We start from the raw sequence: 23,463 nt of genomic DNA, 5'->3' as shown, positions 1-23,463 counted from the left end.
TGTGTGAGGGGGAATTACAATGCTATTAAGTAGAACTATGGAGAATAAGTTGGGAGCATTGGAGGTGGAGTGGACAGCAAAGAAGGTTACCTCGGATTATAAGGGATCTTGATCAGATGGGCCAATGGGCTGAGGAGTAACAGGTGGATAAAAGCAAATTACTGCAGATGCTGGAATCTGAAACCAAAAGAGAAAATGCTGGAAAATCTCAGCAGGTCTGGCAGCATCTGTAAGGAGAGAAAAGAGCTGACGTTTTGAGTCGAACTGACCCTCTGTCAAAACTTTGACAAAGGGTCAGTTAGACTCAAAACGTCAGCTCTTTTCTCTCCTTACAGATGCTGCCAGACCTGCTGAGATTTTCCAGCATTTTCTCGAGTGGCAGATGGAGTTTAATTTAGATAAATTTTAGGTGCTGCATTTTGGAGAGGTTGAACAGGCTTAGGCTATTTTCCCTGGAATGTCGGAGGCTGAGGGGTGACCTTATAGAGGTTTATAAAATCATGAGGGGCATGGATAGGGTAAATAGGCAAGGTCTTTTCCCTGGGGTTGGGGAATCCAGAACTAGAGGGCAAAGGTTTAGGGTGAGAGGGGAAGGATATAAAAGAGACCTAAGGGGCAACTTTTTCACTCAGAGGGTGGTAGGTGTATGGAATGAGCTGCCAGAGGAAGTGGTGGAGGCTGGTACAATTGCAACATTTAAGAGGCATTTGGATGGGTATATGAATAGGAAGGGTTTGGATGGATATGGGCCAGGTGCTGGCAGGTGGGACTAGATTGGGGTGGGATATCTGGTCAGCATGGACGACAGAAATGTGGAGGTTGTTTAGGAATCACTTGCTGATAGTGCTGCACAGGTCTGTCCCACTGAGGCAAGGAAGGGATAAGTAGGGTGAAGGAACCTTGGATGACAAGGGATGTGGAACATCTAGTCAAGAGGAAGAAGGAAGCTAACTTAGGGTTGAGGAAGTAAGGATCAGACTTGGCTCTAGAGGGTTACAAGGTAGGCAGGAAGGAACTGAAGAATGGACTTCGGAGAGATAGAAGGGGCAGGAAAAAGCTTTAGTGGGTAGGATTAAGGAAAACCCTAAGGCATTCTACACTTACGTGAGGAACAAGAGGATGGCCAGAGTGAGGATAGGGCCGATCAAGGATAGTGGAGGGAGCCTGTGCCTGGAGTTGGAGGAGGTCGGGGAGATCCTTAATTCACTACTGAGAAGGGCCTTTCCATTTGTGAGGGCAGCATGAAACAAGCTGATATGCCCAAACAGGTTGAAGTTAATGAGGATGTGCAGAAAAATTTGAAAAACATGAGGATAAATAAGTCCCCTGGGCCAGATGAGATATGCCCAAGGTTACTACAGGAAGCGAGAGAAGATTGCTATGCTCCTGGTGATGATCTTTGTGTCCTCACTGTCCACTGGAGTCGTGCCAGATGATTGCAGGGTGGCAAATGTTATTCCCCTGTTCAAGAAAGGGAATAGGGATAATCCTCGGAATTACATAGAACATCACAGTACAGTGAAGGCCCTTCAGCCCTCAATGTTGCACCAAACTGTGAAACCAATCTAAAGCTCATCTAACCAATACTATTCCGTTATCATTTATATGTTGATCCAATGGCCATTTAAATGCCCTTAAAGTTGGCGAGTCTACTACTGTTGCAGGCAGGTCGTTCCATGTCCCTACTACTCTGAAACTACCTCTGACATCTGTCCTATATGTATCACCCCTCAATTTAAATCTATGTCCCCTCAGGCCAGCCATCACCATCAAAGGAAAAAGGCTCTTACTGTCCACCCTATCTAACCCTCTGATTATCTTCTATGTCTCAATTAAGTCATTTCTCAGCCTTCTTCTCTCTAACAAAAACAGCCTCATGTCCCTCAGCCTTTCCTCCTAAGACCTTCCCTCCATACCAGGCAACATCCTGGTAAATCTTCCAATGCTTCCACGTCTTTCCTACAATGTGGTGACCAGAACTGTACACAATACTCCAAGTTTCATACAGCTGCAACCTGACCCCATGGTTCCGCAACTCAATTCCTCTACCAATAAAAGCTAACACCGTATGCCTTCTTAACAACCCTATCAACCTGGTGGCAACTTTGAGCGATCTATGTTCATGGACACCGAGATCTCTCTGCTCATCTACACTGCCAAGAATCTTACCATTAGGCCGGTACTCTTCATTCCTGTTACTCCTTCCAAAGTGAATCACCTCACGCTTTTCCACATTAAACTCCATTTGCCACCTCTCAGCCCAGCTCTACGTCTCTCTGTAACCTACAACATCCTTCCGCACTGTCCACAACTCCACTGGCCTAGTATCAGCCGCAAATTTACTAACCCATCCTTCAATGCCCTCATCCAGGTCATTTATAAAAATGACAAACAGCAGTGGCCCCAAAACAGATCCTTGCGGTACCCCACTAGTAACTGAACTCCAGGATAAACATTTCCTATCAACCACCACCCTCTGTCTTTCAGCTAGCCAATTTCTGATCCAAATCGCTAAATCACCCTCAATCCCAATCCTCTGCATTTCTGCATTAGCCTACCATGGAGAACCTTATCAAATGCCTTACTGAAATCCAGATACACCACATCAACCGCTTTATCCTCATCCACCTGTTTGGTCACCTTCACAAAGAACTCAATAAGGTTTGGTGAGGCCTGGCCCACCTTTCACAAGGATGCCGACCTTAAAGATGTTCTCCTCCTCCTTCTACAAGGATCTCAGTCAATCTCTCTCTCAATGTACCCCCCAAGGTTACCTACCTTCCCCCCAGCACCACCCACCTCCCATTTATACCTCAGCCCCCTTGGCCCACAAGCCTTATTCCTAATGAACTGCTTATACTTGAAACGTCGATTCTCCTGCTCCTCAGATACTGGCTGACCAGCTGTGTTTTTCCAGCACCATACTTTTTGACCCTTCACAAAACTATGCTGACTATCGATAATCAACTTATTCCTTTCTAGATGATTATAAATCCTATCTCTAATAATCCTTTACAAATCTTTGCCAAAAACCGAAGGAAGGCTCAATGGTCTATAAATTTCAGGGTTGTCTCTACTCCCCTTCTTGAACAAAGGGACAACACTTGCTATCCTCCAGTTGTCTGGCACTATTCCTGTAGATAATTACAACATGAAGATCAAAGCCAAAGGCTCTGCAATCTCCTCTGACTTCCAGAAAATCCTAGGATAAAACCAGTCCGGCCCAGGGGACTTATCTATTTTCACACTTTCCAGAATTGCTAACACATCCTCCTAGTGAACCTCAATCCCATCTAGTCTCGTAGCCTGTTTCTCAGTATTCTCTTCGACCACATTGTCTTTTTCCAGGTGAATACTGACAAAAAGTATTCATTTAGTGCTTCCCCTATCTCCTTGGACTCCACGCACAACTTCCCACTACTGTCCTCGATTGGCCCTAATCTTACTCTAGTCATTCTATTATTCCTGATATACCTATAGAAAGCTTTAGGGTTTACGACTTCTCATGTCCCCTCCTGGAACTTCTTAGCTCTCTCTTTAGGTCTTTCCTGGCTAACCTGTAACTCTCCAGTGCCCTAACTGAGCCTTCACATCTCATTCTAACATAAGCCTCCTTCCTCTTGACAAGAGATTCATCTTCTTTAGTAAACCACAGCTCCCTCGCTCGACCACTTCCTCCCTGCCTGACTGGTACATACTTATCAAGGACACACAGTAGCTGTTCCTTGAATAAGCTCCACATTTCAATTATGCCCAAGACCAGTCTGTGTTTGGCAAAGTATTGGAGAGGATTCTGAGAGACAGGATTTATGATGATTTGGAAAATTATAGTTTGATTAGAGATAATCAGGAATGCCTCACAAACCTTATTGAATTTTTTGAGAATGTGACAAAACGCATTGATGAAGATAGAGCAGTGGATATGGTGTACACCGACCCTCCGAAGAGCAACCCACCCAGACCCATTCCCCTACATTTACCCCTTCACCTAACACTACGGGCAATTTAGCATGGCCAATTCACCTAACCTGCACATCTTTGGACTGTGGGAGGAAACCGTAGCACCCGGAGGAAACCCACGCAGACACGGGGAGAATGTGCAAACTCCACATAGACAGTCACCCGAGTCGGGAATTGAACCCAGGTCTCTGGCGCTGTGAGGCAGCAGTGCTAACCACTGTGCCACACTTTTTTTTTTGCCCCTTAGGGCTCTTTTAAATCTTTCCCTTCTCACTCTAAACCTATGTTGTTAAGAAGGTGTATGGTGTGTTGGCTTTCATTAGCAGGGGGATTGAGTTTAAGAGCTGTGAGGTTATGCTGCATCTCTATAGAGCCACATTTGGACCACATTTGGAATATTGTGTTCAGTTCTGGTTGCCTCATTATAGGAAGGATATGGAAGCTTTAGAGAGGGTGCAGAGGAGATTTACCAGGATGCTGTCTGGACTGGACTGGAGGGTGATGAAAGGTTGAGGGAGCTAGGGCTTGATAGAGGTGTACAAGACGGTGAGAGGCATAGATAGAGACTTTTCCCCAGGGCAGAAATGGCTATCATGAGGGGCCATAGTTTTAAGCTGATTGGAGGAAAGTTTAGGGGAGGTGTCAGAGGTAGGTTCTTTACGCAGTGTGTGGTGGGTGTGTGGAATGCACTGCCAGCGGTGGGAGTAGAGTCAGATACATTAGGGACATTTAAGCGATTCTTGGATAGGCCCATGGATGATAGTACAATGAAGGGTATGTCGGTTAGTCTGATCTTAGGGTAGGATAAAAGGTCGGCACAACATCGAGGGCTGAAGGGCCTGTACTATGTTGTACTGTTCTATGTTCTATTCACAAAGCATGCTGCAACACTGTAACAGTTCTCAAAGCAGTTATTAAAGTGTTAAATCTCCTTCTTCATTGTGAGAAGGAATCATATACTAAACGGGTTAATAAATGAGGTTTTAAGGAATAAAGAAAGGAGTAGTCACACAATTAGGAGTGTATTACAGACCTCCACATAGTGAGAAGGAGAGGAAGATAGATAACATATAAATGTGGACAAAGTTTGGCCTGTAGGAATAAGAGGGAAATAATAGGAGGCGACTTTAACTGTCCCAACACAAACTCTGTTTCAAACAGTACAAGGGGCACTGAGGGTGAAAATATTATGTACTGTGTCCAGGAAACTTTTTAAATGATACACGACAAGCCCTTTGAGAGGGGACACTATTCTGGATTGAGTTTTAGGATAAAAAGATGGACAAGTTGGTGAAGTGACAAAGACTGTTCCCTCCGTGACTACCTGGTCAGATCCACGCCCCCCCCCCCAACAACCCACCCTCCCATCCTGGCACCCTCCCCTGCCACCGCAGGAATTGCAAAACCTGAGCCCACACCTCCTCCCTCACCTCTATCCAAGGCCCTAAAGGAGCCTTCCACATCCATCAAAGGTTTACCTGCACATCCACTAATATCATTTATTGTATCCGTTGCTCCCGATATGGTCTCCTCCACATTGGGGAGACTGGGCGCCTCCCAGCAGAGCGTTTCAGAGAACATTTCTGGGACAACCACACCAATCAACCCCACCGCCCTGTGGCCCAATATTTCAACTCCCCCTCCCACTCTGCGGAGGACATGGAGGTCCTGGGCCTCCTTCATCGCCGCTCCCTCACCACTAGACGCTTGGAGGAAGAACGCCTCATCTTCTTCCTTGGAACACTTCAACCCTAGGGCATCAAGGTGGACTTCACCAGTTTCCTCATTTCCCCTTCCCCCACCTTACCCCAGCTCCAAACTTCCAGCTCAGCACCATCCTTATGACTTGTCCTACCTGTCTATCTTCCTTTCCACCTATCCACTCCACCCTCCTCTCTGACCTATCACCTCCATCACCACCCCCATTCACCTATTGTACTCTATGCTACTTTCTCCCCACCCCCATCCCCCATTTATCTCTCCACCCTGGAGGCTGCCTGCCTCTACTCCTGATGAAGGGCTTTTGCCCGAAACGTTGACTTTCCTGCTCCTCGGATGCTGCCTGACCTGCTGTGCTTTTCTAGAGTCTGGGTTCCAGCATCTGCAGTCCTTGTTTTTACCGAGTGTTTTTCCAGCACCACTCTGATCTAAACGGTGACTGTATCAGGGCTAGTGACCACAATTCAGTTAGAGTTAGTATTATTATGGAAAATGACAGAGATAAATCAGGAGGAAGCGTTTTACACTGGATGAAAGCAAATTTTACAAAACTGAGAAGTGACTTGTCTGAGGTCAGAGCTGCTAAAGGATAAATCGGGAAACCTGTAGAGGCTCTAAACAGTGAGATCCATAGGACTCAAAACAGGGATGGACCCTCCAAAAATAAGAATGGTCCTCCACATCAGACCCTTGTGGTTGTCTAGAAAAACACAAGGGAACATATCTATTGGGGAGCGTTTTAAACTGGTAGGGAGTGGGGATGAGGGGGATCTTAATTGAACTGAATTTGCTTTTTTGTCACACATACTCAAATGAGTGAAACACCATCTTAGGTACAAGGTACCTAGGTACAGATTCTTCAGTATAAGTGCTCAGGGTAAACAACTAGAGATTAAAAAGTCCAACATTACAAATTGTAGGAATACATTAGAAAATAGAGAAATTAAAAAGTTCAGTACAACAATTTTTCCAATCCAATCAACCTGGCCCCTAGCCTCCAATCCACACTGGGCCTTGACTCCAGACTTCACCAGGCCTCACTTTGAGGATCGTAAGGCTGGGAGACCGCTCTGGAATCACCTTAAGAATGGAAATCCACACTGAGGCTACACCAAGCTGAGACACCATACTTTAGATCAGAGTGGCGCTGGAAAAACACAGCAGATCGGGCAGCATCTGAGGCGCAGGAAAATTGACATTTCATCAGGAATCCTGATGAAGGGCTCCTGCCCGAAACATCGATTTTCCTGCTCCTTGGATGCTGCCTGACCTGTTTTTCCAGCACCACTCTAATCTAAACTCTGGTTTTCAGCATCTGCAGTCCTCACTTTTGCCCTGAGACACCACTACATCAGGCCAAGAGTTCACCCACACTAAGCTGAGAGACTGCTATGCCAGGTCCATGCTGAAGCCGAGAGTCCAAGTCCGAGGCTGGCAATTGGCCAAGAGCCTAAATGTGTGGTGCTGGAAAACCACAGCAGATTAGGCAGCATCTGAGGAGCAGGAGAATCGACGTTTCATCAGGAATCCCTAATGAAGGGCTTATGCCCAAAACACCAACTCTCCTGCTCCTCGGATGCTGCCTGACCGGCTGTGCATTTCTAGCGCGATGCTTTTTGACTCTGATCGCCAGCATCTGCGGTGCTCACTTTCTCCAATTAGCCAAGAGTCCAAATCGGCACCGAGGCCGGGAATTCAGGACATCACTGAGAAGAAAGAGATAGAAAAAAAGAACATAAAAGAGAAAAAAGAATGACAAAAGAAAACAAAATGGACAGTGGATAAGCTCAGTTGGAAGTGTCAACTCTACCGCCATCTTGGCAAGAAGCTCAAGTATTAGTGAGAATAGAGAGACAGATGAGAATGGTTTGGATGCAAAAAAGGGCGAGTTAATTAGAAAAGGTGGCAACAGCAAATCAGAGAAAGAGGTAAGACTGATAAATTAAACTGCATTTATTTCAATGCAAGGGGTCTTACAGGTAAGGCTGGTGAAGTCAGGCCATCGATGGGAATGTGGCATTGGGAATGCACATTATTCCAGGGACCTAGGTGAGGGAAGGGCAGGACTGACAGCTCAACATTTTGGGTCTTAGATGCTTTTGGAATGTTTGAAAGGGAAGCAAGAGAGGGGGGGAGTGGCATTTTTGATTAAGGAAAATATTACAGCTGTACTTGGAGAGGATATTCCCAGGGGATCATCCAGTGAAGCTAAATGAGTGGATCTCAGAAATAAGAGAGGAATAGGATTGTACTATAGGCCACCTAATAGTCAGTGGGAAACTAAGGAGCAAATATGTAGGGAGACCTCAGATATGTAAAAGTAATAAGGTTGTAATAGTAGGGGATTTTAACTTTCCAAACACTGACTGGAACTGCCAGAACGTTAAGGGCTCGGATGATGAGGAATTTGTTAAACACGTTCAAGAAATTTTTCTTTATCAACCTGTAGATGTACCTACTACAGAAGAAGCAAAACCTGCCCTTCTCTTGGGAAATAGGAAAAGTGACTGAAGTGTTAGTAGGGGAGCACTTTGGGAAAAACAATCATAATTCTATAGTTATAAAATAGTTATGGAAAAAGATAAGCCTTATCTAAAAGTAAAAGTTTTTAGTTGGAGTAAGACATATTTTGATGACATTAGACAGGAATTTTCAAAAATCAGGTCATTCCTGATGAAAGGCTCCTGCCCAAAATGTCGATTTTCCTGCTCCTGGGATGCTGTCTGGCCTGCTGTGCTTTTCCAGCACCAGTCTAATCTTGAGGAATTTTTAAAAGTTGATTGGAGTAGACTGTTCACAGGTAAAGAGACAACTGGCAGGTGGGAGGTTTTCAAGTGTGCTAACAAGAGTTCAGAGGCATTATGTTCCTGTTAGAGAAGATGGGTAAGGCTGATACAAGTAGGGAACAATTGATGAACTAAGATATTGAGGCTCTGGTCAGGAATAAAAAGGAGGCGCATGTTAGATATATACAACTGGGATCAAGCGAATCTCTTGAAGAGTATAAGGGGTGAGGGGCATTCTTAACAGTGAAATTGTAGTGACTGTAACAAGGTCAGCTGTGTGAACATCATAGAATGTGACTTCCCTGACTGGGGTTGTTAATTTGGTCCAATCGGGGAGCCCTGGCTGGCAGATATACACAGCAGTGTCAGACATCCTGTTCACTCTGAGAGTGGGCTCTGAGGGAGCTGGATCAGTGTCCAGGATTCTGCCTGTGTAAATAAAGGGGGGCTTGGTCACAGGATACCAGTCTCTGTGGAGTTACTTCAGGAATGAGGAGGGCTAAAAGGGGATATGAGATGACCTTGGCAGATAAGGATAATTCCAGATAATCCAAAGAGATTCCACAAGTACATTAAGAGCAAAAGTATTCGGGAGAGAATAGGGCTCCTTAAAGATCAACCAGGTCATCTATGTGTGGAACCACAGGAGATGGGTGAGGTACTAAATGAATGTTTCACCTCAGGTTTTTATTGTGGAAAAAAGGCTAGAGAACTTGGGGAAATAAATAGTGATGTATTGAAAACAACCCACATTAAATAATAAATGATTCTGTTGAGGAGTTTCTTGCCCCAAGAGTTTTGGGATGAAGATTCTAAAACTGGTTGGGACAGAGTGTCACACTGGTTACATTTGATGGGACAGAAAATTCAACAATTCTATTCTGGGATCAGAATCACCCACTAACTGTACTAACTCACAGCACCAGGGTCCCAGGTTCGATTCCAGTCTAGGGTGACTGTCTGTGTGGAGTTTGCACATTCTCCCCGTGTCTGCGTGGGATTCCTCTGGGTGCTCCGGTTTCCTCCCACAGTCCAAAGTTGTGCCGGTCAGGGTGAATTGGCCAATAGTGTTAGGTGCATTAGTCAGAGGGAAATGGGTCTGGGTGGGTTACTCTTTGGAGGGTCAGAGTGGACTGTTTGGGCTGAAGGGCCTGTTTCCACACTGTAGAGAATCTAATCTAAACTATGCAGAAATACCAGCTTTCCTTTCCTAGGTTAAGTCGGGTGAACTGATTGTGGCAATTCAAGGTTTATGTCTCTTTTACTGACACAGCATTTTATTTCCCAGTGGTGTACACTGTTTACCAAAATGTGCTGTTCACTCTCAGTGACTTGTTCTTCACAGGAACTGTACAAAGAGGTAGAATCCAAACAGTGCGCATATGACAGTGTTTACACAATGATGGAACAATTCCTCAATGACTGCAGAGGTTCAAAGGGATCAAAGACAGAGCACAGGCTCCACACACTACAGCACAAGTGGAACGCAGTTCATCTGAAAATGCAGGAAAGGAAAGTAAGAGGATATTGCTTTCTGAGTGAGATCGAGAGAATGTGTATGTCATGATAATCAGAGAGAGAGAGATGAGGAGAATATGCAGAATAGAAACACATGGTGAAGGGGTAACATTGGGCAGAGATTGCAGATTGGCTGCTGCAGAAAACAGAGAGTATATATAAATGGCTCTTTATTTGATGGGCAGGGTTGGTGAGTGGAATCTGTGGGTCTGTGCTGGAACCTCAAGGAAGGCATTTTGTGAAAAAGATGTCAGGAGGTTTCAGACAGATATAGAGAGGTTAAGTAAGTGGGCAAGAATCTGGCAGTTGGAGTGTAACATGGGAAAACCATGTACAGTAAAGAAATTTCAAACAACAGATGCTGTGTACAGTTACATGGGAAAGATAGGACCAACAACTCCACAGATCCTGGGATGACAAAGGAGATGGAAATTCAGATAAAGAAAAAAATACTGGGATTATGGCAGGTGTCAGGTAGAATACAAAATTGCTGACAAGAGGAATACAGATGGTTCAGAGCAGAGGTGGGAAACTGGCTAAGAGAAACAGGTGAAACTCCAAGCCCCTTCACCAAATCCCAGCATACACATTCACAGAGACACATACAAGTGGAGTGGAACCGTGGCACCGTGGTTAGCACTGCTGCCTCACAGCACCAGAGACCCGGGTTCAATTCCCGCCTCAGGCAACTGTCCGTGTGGAGTTTGCACATTCTCCCCGTGTCTGGGTGGGTTTCCTCCCACAGTCCAAAAATGCGCAGGTTAAGTGAATTGACGAGACTAAATTGCCCCTAGTGTTAGGTGAAGGGGTAAATGTAGGGGAATGGGTCTGGGTGGGTTACACTTCGGCAGGTCGGTGTGGACTTGTTGGGCCGAAGGGCCTGTTTCCACACTGTAAATAATCTAATCTAAAGTGTGGAGAATACTGGGCAAACACAGGCCCATGGGACCACTCCACAGGCCCTGAGTGATGGGTTTCTTCCACATTCTCTGATCTCCTTGGTTCCAGATTAGTTGAACTCTTTACTGAAGGCACTGGACAATTGATATATTAGCTATTCAGTCACTGGTTAACAGCAATATGGAGTTGGTTAGCTCAGTTGGTTAACAGTAATATGGAGTTGGTTAGCTCAGTTGGTTAACAGTAATATGGAGTTGGTTAGTTCAGTTGGTTAACAGCAATATGGGGTTGGTTAGCTCAGTTGGTTAACAGTAATATGGGGTTGGTTAGCTCAGTTGGTTAACAGCAATATGGAGTTGGTTAGCTCAGTTGGTTAACAGCAATATGGGGTTGGTTAGCTCAGTTGGTTAACAGTAATATGGAGTTGGTTAGTTCAGTTGATTGGCTGAATGGCTTGCAATGCAGAATAACGCCAACAGCATGGGTTCAATTCCTGCACTGGCTGAGGGTACCATGAAGGACTCCTTCTCAATCTCTCCCCCAGCCTAAAACACGGTGACCCTCAGGATAAGCTATGCCAGTTGTCTTGCTCTAATGAGACAGCACCATCATCTGAACAAAGAAAATGTGCAGCCCAGGAACAGGCCCTTCGGCCCTCCAAGCCTGAGCCGATCCAAATGTATTGTCTAAACCTGTCGCCCAATTCCTAAGCATCTGTATCCCTCTGCTCTCAATCAGGTCCCCCCCCCCCCACCGTCTCCCTTCTTCCTGCTCTCTCCACCCCTGCCCTTTCCCTCTCTCTCATTCTTCCCCTCCCCTTTTATCTCCACCCCACACCTCCCTCCTCTATCTCTCTCATTACACCCCATCTCCCACTTTCTTCACCCAGAGAGTGGGAAGCCTGTGGAAGTCTCTGCCACAGAAAGTGATTGAATTTAAAATACTTGTCACAAAGCTGGTCCTTTTCTCAAGGATACTGTGTCCTTGGATTCTTTCAGAAGGGTCAGAAAACTCCCCCAGTTCCAAGGTGACTAGTTTGGTACAGAGATGAAAAGGATGTTGAGAGCCCTTTTGTTTCTATGTAAACAGATGAGACTTCAGGCCAAAGTGGTCATGTTTTAGCAGTGACCTGTATAGTGAAAGGGGAGTGGTCAGCTCTGTAGCTGAGCAGTTCAGTCCAGAGTTAGTTTGAACTTTAGCTGTGGACTGTATGAACAGGCTGCAAAACCTCTCTCTCCTTCTACCCTTCTAACTTCAACCTGTAAGCATGTGTTCCATTTATACTGGGTTTTAAAGGGAGTTTGCTTATTGGGACTGTTGTGTATATTCGGAACAGCATAATTAAGTCTAGTTTGGATAGACTGAGTTCTGTAGGGGTTCTTTATTCTGTTCTTTGTGTTGCATTGTGTAATTTTGTGAATAAACTTTTGTCTGCTTTAAAGCCTAGTAGTCAACCTAGCTAACTTACTCCAGGACCTAAACAAATTACAAAGTAATGGTCTGGGTTGCCTGCTTAAGAATGTTTTGAGTGGTCTGGCCTAATCCATAACAGATTGAATATTTTCATGAAGCAGTTAGATATAGTTCATGGTACTAAAGTGGGAGGAATCAGGGACAGGGACATAGCTGTATTTGATAATCAGCTATGATCATATTGAATGGCAGAGTCGGCTTGAGGGGTCAAATGGCCTCGTCCTTCTTCTATTTTCTATGTTTCAATGAACATTGGAGCAGGAGGCCATTCAGCCCCTCGAGCCTGCTCCATGATTTAATATGATCATGGCTGGTCTCATCTCAATCCCAACCACACCTTCCTGCCCACTCTCCTTAACCTTTCAACCTTTACTCATTAAAAATCTATCTGTCTATCTCCTCCTGGCACTCAAAGGGCTGCAGAGGAGGTTCACTAGGTTTATTCTGGAGTTGAGGGGGTTGGTTTATGAGGAGAGACTGAGTAGACTGGGATTATATTCATTGGAATTCAGGAGAATGAGGGGGAATCTGATAGAAACATAAAATAATGAAGGGAATCGATAAGATGGAAGTAGAGAAGATGTTTCCACTGGCAGGTGAAACTAGGACAAGAGGGCACAGCCTCAAGATTAGAGGGAGCAGATTTCTTCACCCAGAGGGTTGTGAAGCTGTGGAGTTCCCTAGCTGGATAGATTTTTGAACAGTAAAGGAATCAAGGGTTCTGGTGAGTGGGTGGGTAAGTGGAGCTGAGGCTATCAAAAGATCACCCATGATCTTATTGAATGGTGGAGCAGGCTCAAAGGGTCAGATGGCCTACTTCTGCTCCTCGTTTAGATTACTTTACAGTGTGGAAACAGGCCCTTCGGCCCAACAAGTCCACACCGACCCGCCGAAGCGTAACCCACCCATACCCCTACATTTACCCCTTACCTAACACTACGGGCAATTTAGCATGGCCAATTCACCTGACCTGCACATCTTTGGACTGTGGGAGGAAACCGGAGCACCCGGAGGAAACCCACGCAGACACAGGGAGAACGTGCAAACTCCACACAGTCAGTCGCCTGAGGCGGGAATTGAACCCGGGTCTCTGGCGCTGCGAGGCTAACCACTGTGCCACCATGCCGCCCTCGTTCTTCTGGACTTACTCAATGTTCCAGCAAGCACCACATTCTAGGGTGTAAATTCAATGCAAGCTGGCAAACTGGATCCAAAACTGATTTACAAACAGGAGGCAAAGGGTGATGGCGGAGGGCTGATTTTAATTGGAAGCCTGTGACCAGTGGTCTACAACAGGGATCAGTGCTGGGACTCTTGCTCTTTGCTATGTACATTAACCACTTGGATGTAAATGTGGATGGTATAATTAGTAAGTATGCAGATGACTGGAAAATTGATGGGTGTCGTTGATAGTGAGGAGGATGGTCTCAGGCTACAGTTGAAGAGTGTGAATTAAAATCCCTAGTGTGGAAACAGGCCCTTCAGTCCAACAAGTCCACACTGACCGTCCAAAGAGTAACCCACCCAAACCCATTCCCCTATTTGCCCCTGACACTATGGGCAATTTATCATGGTCAATTGATCCAACCTACATGTCTTTGGATTGTGGGAGGAAACCAGAGCACCCGGAGGAAACCCACGCAGACACGGGGAGAATGTGCAAACTCCACACAGTCAGTCACCTGAGGCTGGAATCGAACCTGTGTCCCTGGCACTGTGAGGCAGCAGTGCTAACCACTGAGCCACAGTGCCGCCCTTCAGCAGAATGCCATTTCGGATGCTGTCCGACCTGCCGTGCTTTTCCAGCGCCACACTCTCGACTCTGATCTCCAGCATCTGCACCCCTCACTTTCTCCTAGGTCTCAGGCAACAGTCTGATATTAATCAGCTGGTAAATTGGGCAGAGCATTGGCAGATGGAATTTTATCCTGAGAAGTGTGAGGCAACAAATTTTGGAAGATATAATAAGGGAAGGATGAATAGTAGGTCCCTGGGGAGCACTGAGGAACAAAGGGACTTTGGTTACAAGTCTGTATTTTTGATTTTTCTGAAAGTGTCAGCACAGGGGGACAGTATGGCGAAGGCATGTGGGTTGCTTGCTTTCATTAACTGGGGTGTAGAGTGTTGGAGCAGGGAAGTCTGCTTACAATTTTAAAACGCATTTGCTTAGGGCACAGATCAAAAACTCCTTCTGATGGCCACATATCAGAAGGACTGGAGAGGGTGTAGAATTTTCATCAGCATGTTGCCTGGGATGGAAAGCCTCAGTTATGAGGGGAGACTGGATAGACTGGGACTGTTCTCCTTGGAGCAGAGGAGGCTGAGGGGCAGCTTGAGGCATTATAATTGTGAAAACCTTTTCCCCATTGCAGATGTGTCAAAGAGCAGAGGGCAACAGTTTAAGGTGAGGAGGAAGTGGTTATGAGGAGATCTGAAAAAGAATGTTCTCACCCAGAGGGTGGTGGATATATGGACCGTGCTGACTGAGAGGGTAGTGGATATATGGACCGTGCTGACTGAGAGGGTAGTGGATATATGGACCGTACTGACTGAGAGGGTGGTGGATATATGGACCGTGCTGACTGAGAGGGTGGTGGATATATGGTCCGTGCTGACTGAGAGGGTGGTGGATATATGGACCGTGCTGACTGAGAGGGTGGTGGATATATGGACCGTGCTGACTGAGAGGGTAGTGGATATATGGTCCGTGCTGACTGAGAGGGTAGTGGATATATGGACCGTGCTGACTGAGAGGGTGGTGGATATATGGACCATGCTGACTGAGAGGGTGGTGGATATATGGTCCGTGCTGACTGAGAGGGTAGTGGATATATGGACCGTGCTGACTGAGAGGGCGGTGGATATATGGACCGTGCTGACTGAGAAGGCGGTGGATATATGGACCGTGCTGACTGAGAGGGTGGTGGATATATGGTCCGTGCTGACTGAGAGGGTGGTGGATATATGGACCGTGCTGACTGAGAGGGTGGTGGATATATGGTCCGTGCTGACTGAGAGGGTGGTGGATATATGGACCGTGCTGACTGAGAGGGTGGTGGATATATGGACCGTGCTGACTGAGAGGGTGGTGGATATATGGACCGTGCTGACTGAGAGGGTGGTGGATATATGGACCGTGCTGACTGAGAGGGTGGTGGATATATGGTCCGTGCTGACTGAGAGGGTGGTGGATATATGGTCCGTGCTGACTGAGAGGGTGGTGGATATATGGACCGTGCTGACTGAGAGGGCGGTGGATATATGGTCCGTGCTGACTGAGAGGGTGGTGGATATATGGACCGTGCTGACTGAGAGGGTGGTGGATATATGGACCGTGCTGACTGAGAGGGTGGTGGATATATGGTCCGTGCTGACTGAGAGGGTGGTGGATATATGGACCGTGCTGACTGAGAGGGTGGTGGATATATGGACCGTGCTGACTGAGAGGGTGGTGGATATATGGATCGTGCTGACTGAGAGGGTAGTGGAGATATGGACCGTGCAGACTGAGAGGGTGGTGGATATATGGACCGTGCTGACTGAGAGGGTGGTGGATATATGGACCGTGCTGACTGAGAGGGTGGTGGATATATGGACCGTGCTGACTGAGAGGGTGGTGGATATATGGACCGTGCTGACTGAGAGGGTGGTGGATATATGGACCGTGCTGACTGAGAGGGTGGTGGATATATGGTCCGTGCTGACTGAGAGGGTGGTGGATATATTGTCCGTGCTGACTGAGAGGGTGGTGGATATATGGACCGTGCTGACTGAGAGGGTGGTGGATATATGGTCCATGCTGACTGAAAGGGTGGTGGATATATGGTCCGTGCTGACTGAGAGGGTGGTGGATATATGGACCGTGCTGACTGAGAGGGTGGTGGATATATGAACCGTGCTGACTGAGAGGGTGGTGGATATATGGACCGTGCTGACTGAGAGGGTGGTGGATATATGGACCGTGCTGACTGAGAGGGTAGTGGATATATGGTCCGTGCTGACTGAGAGGGTGGTGGATATATGAACCGTGCTGACTGAGAGGGCGGTGGATATATGGACCGTGCTGACTGAGAGGGCGGTGGATATATGGTCCGTGCTGACTGAGAGGGCGGTGGATATATGGTCCGTGCTGACTGAGAGGGTGGTGGATATATGGACCGTGCTGACTGAGAGGGTGGTGGATATATGGTCCGTGCTGACTGAGAGGGTGGTGGATATATGGACCGTGCTGACTGAGAGGGTGGTGGATATATGGTCCGTGCTGACTGAGAGGGTGGTGGATATATGGACCGTGCTGACTGAGAGGGTGGTGGATATATGGACCGTGCTGACTGAGAGGGTGGTGGATATATGGTCCGTGCTGACTGAGAGGGTGGTGGATATATGGTCCGTGCTGACTGAGAGGGTGGTGGATATATGGACCGTGCTGACTGAGAGGGTGGTGGATATATGGACCGTGCTGACTGAGAGGGTGGTAGATATATGGACCATGCTGACTGAGAGGGCGGTGGGTATATGAACCGTGCTGACTGAGAGGGTGGTGGATATATGGACCATGCTGACTGAGAGGGTGGTGGATATATGGACCGTGCTGACTGAGAGGGTGGTGGGTATATGAACCGTGCTGACTGAGAGGGTGGTGGAGGCAGGTACTCTCACAACATTGAAGAACTATCTGGATGAGAGTTTAACATGCCAGGGTGTAGTGGGCTCTGGACCAAGTGCAGGTAATGGGATTAGTGTTGGTTGGTTAACATGGCACAGTGGGCTGAAGGGCTTGTTTCTATACTGTATAACTCTGCCAATCCTCCACAACCCCCACCCTGTCTTCCTATTCCTGTCTCTCCCTGATTACCCTTTCTGTTAGGTTGACCATGAAAGAATTGATCATATATAAACTGTGTTTTGATTGGTTTAAATTGCCAGGTGAGACTATCTGAACGAGTAACCTTGGAGACTCAATTCCATAGCAACGCCCAGGAGCTGATTGGCTGGATAGAAGATGCCATGAACGTGTTGAATAAGGCTCCAGCTCCGAGTCTGATCCAGGAGTCCATCACAATACAGATCCAGGATCACCAGGTGACCTGTCCTGGGAGAAACACAGTCCATTCCACCTCCCCATCACACTGTGGCCAAGTGTTATTTGATGGCACAGAATCACCCTGGGGTGGGTTCAGTATTAAAGGACAACACTCCATTCACTTTCTCTATTAGCCACTGAACTAGAATGCTGGCTTTGTGTAATATATGCACAAGGACTCTCAACTCCCTTGATGAAGCAACTTCCTCCAGTCTTTAAATAATATTCAACTCCTCTATTCTTCCTGCCAAAGTGCATAAGCTCACATTTCACCACATTATGCCCCATCTGCTACACGGTTCCCATTCGTTTAACCTGTCTATATCTGTCCACAAACCATGTGTTATCCTCATCGCTTACCTTCCCACCTAATCTTGTGTCACTCACAGACTTTGTGAGTGCACATTTACCTCTGTCTTCATACAGATTAGAAATAATTGTTGGCTGAGCACTGACCCTGTGGGACTCCACTATTTACAGGTTGCTATCCTGGAGATTCCATCTTATCCCCACTCTCCGTTTTCTTGTAGTTAGCCAATCCTCTCTCCATGCTAATATATTATCCCCCAACACCGTGTGCTCTTTCTTTGTACCACATGGGTTAACAGGACACTGGCGCCTGAACAGTCACTATCTTAGAGGCAGTGATCAGGTACAGTGAGTGCAGGGATCGGGTGCAGGGATCAGGTGGAGTGGCACTGTGGCTCAGTGGTTAGCACTGCTGCCTCACAGCCCCAGGGACCCGGTTCTATTTCAGCCTCAGGTGACTGTCTATGTGGAGTGTGCACGTTCTCCCTGTGTCTGTGTGGGTTTCCTCCGGGTGCTCCAATTTTCTCCCAGGCCAGGTGAATTGACCAGGCTAAATTGCCCACAGTGTTAGCTGCATTAGCCAGAGGGAAATGGGTCTGGGTGGGTTACTGTTCAGAGGGTCGGTGTGGACTTGTTGGGCTGAAGGGCCTGTTTCCACGCTGTAGGGAATCTAATCTAATCTAGATAGTGAGTGTGGGGATTAGGTACAGAAATCGGGTACATGGATTGGGTAGCGATGCAGTTGTGTGTGTAATGGCTGCCATCTCTCTCTCTCTCTCTCTCTCTCTGTAGCGGTTCAGCAGTGATGTAGCCTTGCACTCTGCACAGCTGAACACCCTGGAACAATGCTCAGAGCCTCTGAGGGATTGCAGCAGCAAGCAGCATCGCTGTCTCATTCAGAACGTGATGGGCACCGTACGGGAGAAATGGGCAAAACTTACACAGTGTACCAGCCAACGAGAGCAGTCTCTCCAGGAGGCCAGAAAACATGCCCAACAGGTAATACACTGTAGTGTTTCCCTCCTCCTCGAACCAAAAAAAAGCAGAGGGGTAGAGAGATGTGCTATTCCAAAACTGTTGGTAGTAGAATAAGAAGTAAGGCCCTGGCTTGAGAGGGTTCAGCCAGCAGCAGATCAGCAATAAGTGCAGGTAAGCTCAGGGAAAGTCCTTTCACTTTCCTTTTTAGACTTTAAGATGGCACTTAGGGCAGTCACACGTTCCTCCTGCAGGATGTGGGAGCTCAGGTTAACTTCCATCATCCCTGATGACTACACGTGTGTGGGAAGTGCACCCAGCTGCAGCTCCTGGGAGACCGTGAGGGGGAGCTGGAGCTGGGTGCACTCAGGATCATCGAACATAGAAAAGTACAGCACAGAACATTTCCTTTGGCCCACGATGTTGTGCCGAGGATTAATCCTAATGTAAAATATAGTAACTTAACCTACGCACCCGTCAACTCACTGCTATCCATGTGCATGTCCAGCACTCGCTTAAATGTCCCCAATGACTCTGCTTCCACCACCACCGCTGGCAACACATTCCATGCATTCACAACTCTCTGCGTAAAGAACCTACCTCTGACATCACCTCTATAACTTTCTCCTAATATCTTCAAGCTATGACTTCTCGCACCAGTCAATCCTGCCCTGGGGGAAAGTCTCTGGCTATTGACTCTATCTATTCCTCTTATTATTTTGTACACCTCGATCAGGTCTGCTCTCTTCCTCCAGAGAGAAAAGTCAGAGCTTTGTCAACCTTTCTTCATAAGACAAGCCCTCCAGTCCAGGCAGCATCCTGCTAAACCTTCTTTCCACCCTCTCCAAAGCCTGTATCTTTCTTATAGTAGGGCGACCAGAACTGGACACAATATTCCAAGTGTGGTCTCACCAGGGACTCGTAGAGCTGTAGCAAAACCTCACGGCTCTTAAACCCTGTTAATGAAAGCCAAAACACCATATGCTTTCTAAACAACCCTATCCACTTGGGTGGCAACTTTGAGGGATCTATGTACTTGCACACCCAGATCCCTCTGTTCCTCCACACTGCCAAGAATCCTGTCTTTAATCCTATATTCAGCATTCGAGTTCAACCTTCCAAAATGCATCACTTCACATTTATCCAGGTTGAACTCCATCTGCCATTTCTCAGCCCAGCTCTGCATCCCGTCTATGTCTCGCTGCAGCCTGCAGTAGCCCTCGATACTATCGATGATACCTCCAACCTTTGTGTCATCTGCAAAATTACTAACCCACCCCTCAATCTCCTCATCCAAGTCATTTATAAAAACTACAAAGAGCAGAGAACCCTGCGAGACCCCATTCAACACTGACCTCCAGGCAGAATACTTTTCATCTACAACCACTCTCTGCCTTCTGTCAGCCAACCGATTTCTGAAATTCCAAACCCATGTCTCCATTATGCCCCCAACATCATAGCCCCATGTACTGATCCATGCTCTAAGTTTATCATTCTTTCTTCTGATACTCCTTGAGTTAAAGCAGACACACTTTAACGATCCCTTTGTTTCATTGCGTGAGAAACCTTCCCGATAGATTCACTACATCCTACCACTGTCCTGTCTGCAACTGACCCCCTCTCAGACATGTGGCTCCAATTCCCACCCCGCTGCCAAACTAGTTTAAACCCTCCCGAATCGCACGAGCAAATCTCCCACCCAGGACATTTGTGCCCCTCCAGTTCAGGTGCAACCCGTCCTTCATGTACAGATCCCACCTTCCCCAGAAGGTATCCCAATGGTCTAGGTATCTGAAGCCCTCCCTCCTGCACCAGCCTCACAGCCACGTGTTAAGCTACATTTGCTGACTGTTCCTCATCTCACTATCTCGTGGCACCGGTAGCAAACCCGAGATCACTACTCTACTCGTCCTGCTCTTCAGCTTCCAACCTAACGCTCTGTAGTCACTTTTCAGATCCTCAATCCCTTTCCTGGCTGTATCATTGGTGCCGATATGTACCACGATTTCTGGCTGGTCCCCCTCCCCCTTTAGAATCTTGTAGACCCGATCGGCGACATCCCGGACCCTGGCACCAGGGAGGCAACGTACCTTCCGGGAGTCCCGTTCCTGACCACAAAATCTCCTGTCAATCCGTCTAACTATTGAGTCCCCTATTACTAGCGCTTTTCTATTTCCCACCCTTCCCTTCTGAGCCACAGTGCCAGACTCAGTGCCAGAGACCTGACAACTATGGCTTACCCCTGGCAGGCTGACTCCACCAGCAGTATCCAAAACGGTATACTTATTGCTGAGGGGAACAGCCACAGGGGATCTCTGCTCTGACCATCGGTTCCCTTTCGTCCCCGTGACAGTAATCCAGCTGTCCTTATCTTGTATCTGGGGAGTGATCACTTCCCTGTCCATCCTCTCAATTTCCCCCTCAGACTCCCGGATGATCCATAGTTCATCCAGCTCCAGCTCCAGTTCCCCAACTCAGTTTTCGAGGAGCTGGAGTTGGGCGCACTTCCCGCAAATGTCCCTCACCTGCCACATTCTGCAGGAGGAACACGCAACTACCCTGACATCCATATCCCGATATTCTGAAAGCCCGCGCAGAACTAAACAAAGGAAGAGAAGGAAAAAAAAAGAGAAACCTGAAAACTTACCTAGTTTACAGACTCTTAGTAAGGTTAGAGGAGGTGGGTAGGAGGGAGGCCCTATGGTGTAGGGTTGAAAATGTGTTGCTGGAAAAGCGCAGCAGGTCAGGCAGCATCCAAGGAGCAGGAGAATCGACGTTCTTCAGCAAGAAGGGCTCATGCCCGAAACGTCGATTCTCCTGTTCCCTGGATGCTGCCTGACCTGCTGCGCTTTTCCAGCAACACATTTTTCAGCTCTGATATCCAGCATCTGCAGTCCTCACTTTCTCCTATGGTGTAGGGTCTCAGGTTTAGATCTCACCCACTTAAAAACTCCCCAGAAGTCCTTCGTTCCTCCCTCGCACCTCTCGGCAAATGTAGATAAGTGTGAGGTCTTGCATTTTGGAAAGTCAAATCAAGGTAGGAATTTCACGGTGAATGGTAGGGCCTTAAGGAATGTCATGGAACAGAGGGACCTTGGAGTTCAGGTTCACAGTTCTCTGAAAGTGGTGTCCCAGGTTGACAGGGCAATGATGAAGGCTTTTGGCACACTGGCCCTCATCAGTCAGGTCATTGAGTATAGAAGTTGGGAAGTTATGTTGCTGTTATCCAGGATGTTGGTGAGACCACGCTTGGAGTATTGCGTTCAGCTTTGGTCACCTTGTTGTAGGAAGGACGTTACTAATCTAGAAAGAACGCAGAAGAAATTTACAAGGATATTGTCTGGACTCCATGGTCTGAGTTTTAGGGAGAGGTTGGACAAGCTAGGACATTTTCCTTTCGAGCGTAGGAGACTGAGGGGGGAACATTATAGAGATGTATAAGATCATGAAAGGCCGGGATAGGGTGAATGCACTCAGTCTTTTTCCCAGGGTTGGGGAATCGAGGACTAGAGGGCATCAGTTTAAGGTGAGAGGGGAAAGAATAAAAGGCAACCCAAGGGACAACTGTTTTTACACAGAGGGTGCCAGAGGAAGTGGTTGAGGCGGGTACATTAATAACATTTAAAAGGCATTTGGACATAGACATGGATAGGAAAGGTTTACAAGGATATGGAGAAAGTGAGGACTGTAGATGCTGGAGTCAGAGTCGAAGTGTGTGGTGCTGGAAAAGCACAGCCGGTCAGGCAGCATCCAAGGAGCAGGAGAATCAGGCAGAAGCCCTTCATCAGGGCCAAGTGCAGGGAAATGGGGCTAGCGTGGATGGATGTTTTGGTCGGCATGGATCCATTTGGACCAAAAGGCCTGTCTCCATGCTGTAGGATTCTGACTGTATGATCCCTCTGAGTTTCCTAGTGTCCTGCCATTCACTGAGTACTCCCTTCGCTTGTTCCTTCTTCCAAGTGCATCACTTCACTTTTATAGTCATAGTGATGTACAGCACGGAAACAGACCCTTCGGTCCAACCTGTCCATGCCGACCAGACATCCCAACCCAATCTAGTTCCCACCTGCCAGCACTCGGCCCATATCCCTCCAAACCCTTCCTATTCATATACCCATCCAAATGCCTCTTAAATGTTGCAATTGTACCAGCCTCCACCACTTCCTCTGGCAGCTCATTCCATACACATACCACCCTCTGCGTGAAAACGTTGCCCCTTAGGTCTCTTTTATATCTTTCCCTTCTCACCCTAAACCTATGCCCTCTAGTTCTGGACTCCCCGACCCCAGGGAAAATACTTTGTCTATTTATCCTATCCATGCCCCTCACGATTTTATAAACCTCTATAAAGTCACCCCTCAGCCTCTGACGCTCCAGGGAAAACAGCCCCAGCCTGTTCAGCCTCTCCCTGTAGCTCAGATCCTCCAACCCTGGCAACATCCTTGTAAATCTTTTCTGAACCCTTTCAAGTTTCACAACATCTTTCCGATAGGAAGGAGACCAGAATTACACGCAATATTCCAACAGTGGCCTAACCAATGTCCTGTACAGCCGCAACATGACCTCCCAACTCCTGTACTCAATACTCTGACCAATAAAGGAAAGCATACCAAACGCCTTCTTCACTATCCTATCTACCTGCGACTTCACTTTCAAGGAGCTATGAACCTGCACTCCAAGGTCTCTTTGTTGAGCAACACTCCCTAGGACCTTACCATTAAGTGTATAAATCCTGCTAAG

At 47.2% G+C, this 23,463-nt stretch overlaps 1 protein-coding gene across 1 annotated transcript in view; it reads left to right on the top strand.

Moving 5' to 3' along the window:
* The window catches only part of LOC148148460 (microtubule-actin cross-linking factor 1, isoforms 6/7-like), a gene marked incomplete at its 3' end in the record, with an annotated part of 192,293 nt that overhangs the window by 72,818 nt on the left and 96,012 nt on the right, over positions 1-23,463 (top strand). Inside the window, exons 12-14 of the mRNA XM_087993182.1 lie at positions 9,811-9,981; positions 17,283-17,438; positions 18,541-18,747. Of these exons, the coding sequence (XP_087849308.1) occupies positions 9,811-9,981; positions 17,283-17,438; positions 18,541-18,747 (534 nt within the window). The remainder of the gene's footprint in view (positions 1-9,810; positions 9,982-17,282; positions 17,439-18,540; positions 18,748-23,463) is intronic.

The sequence above is a fragment of the Chiloscyllium plagiosum genome, unplaced genomic scaffold, assembly GCF_037043375.1.
Source record: "Chiloscyllium plagiosum isolate Xiang-an unplaced genomic scaffold, Cpla_swu_hap1 HiC_scaffold_12, whole genome shotgun sequence".
Classification (NCBI taxonomy): domain Eukaryota; kingdom Metazoa; phylum Chordata; class Chondrichthyes; order Orectolobiformes; family Hemiscylliidae; genus Chiloscyllium; species Chiloscyllium plagiosum.
The sequence above is the reverse complement of the archived record's forward strand: the minus strand, read 5'-3'. Positions and strand labels throughout refer to the sequence as shown.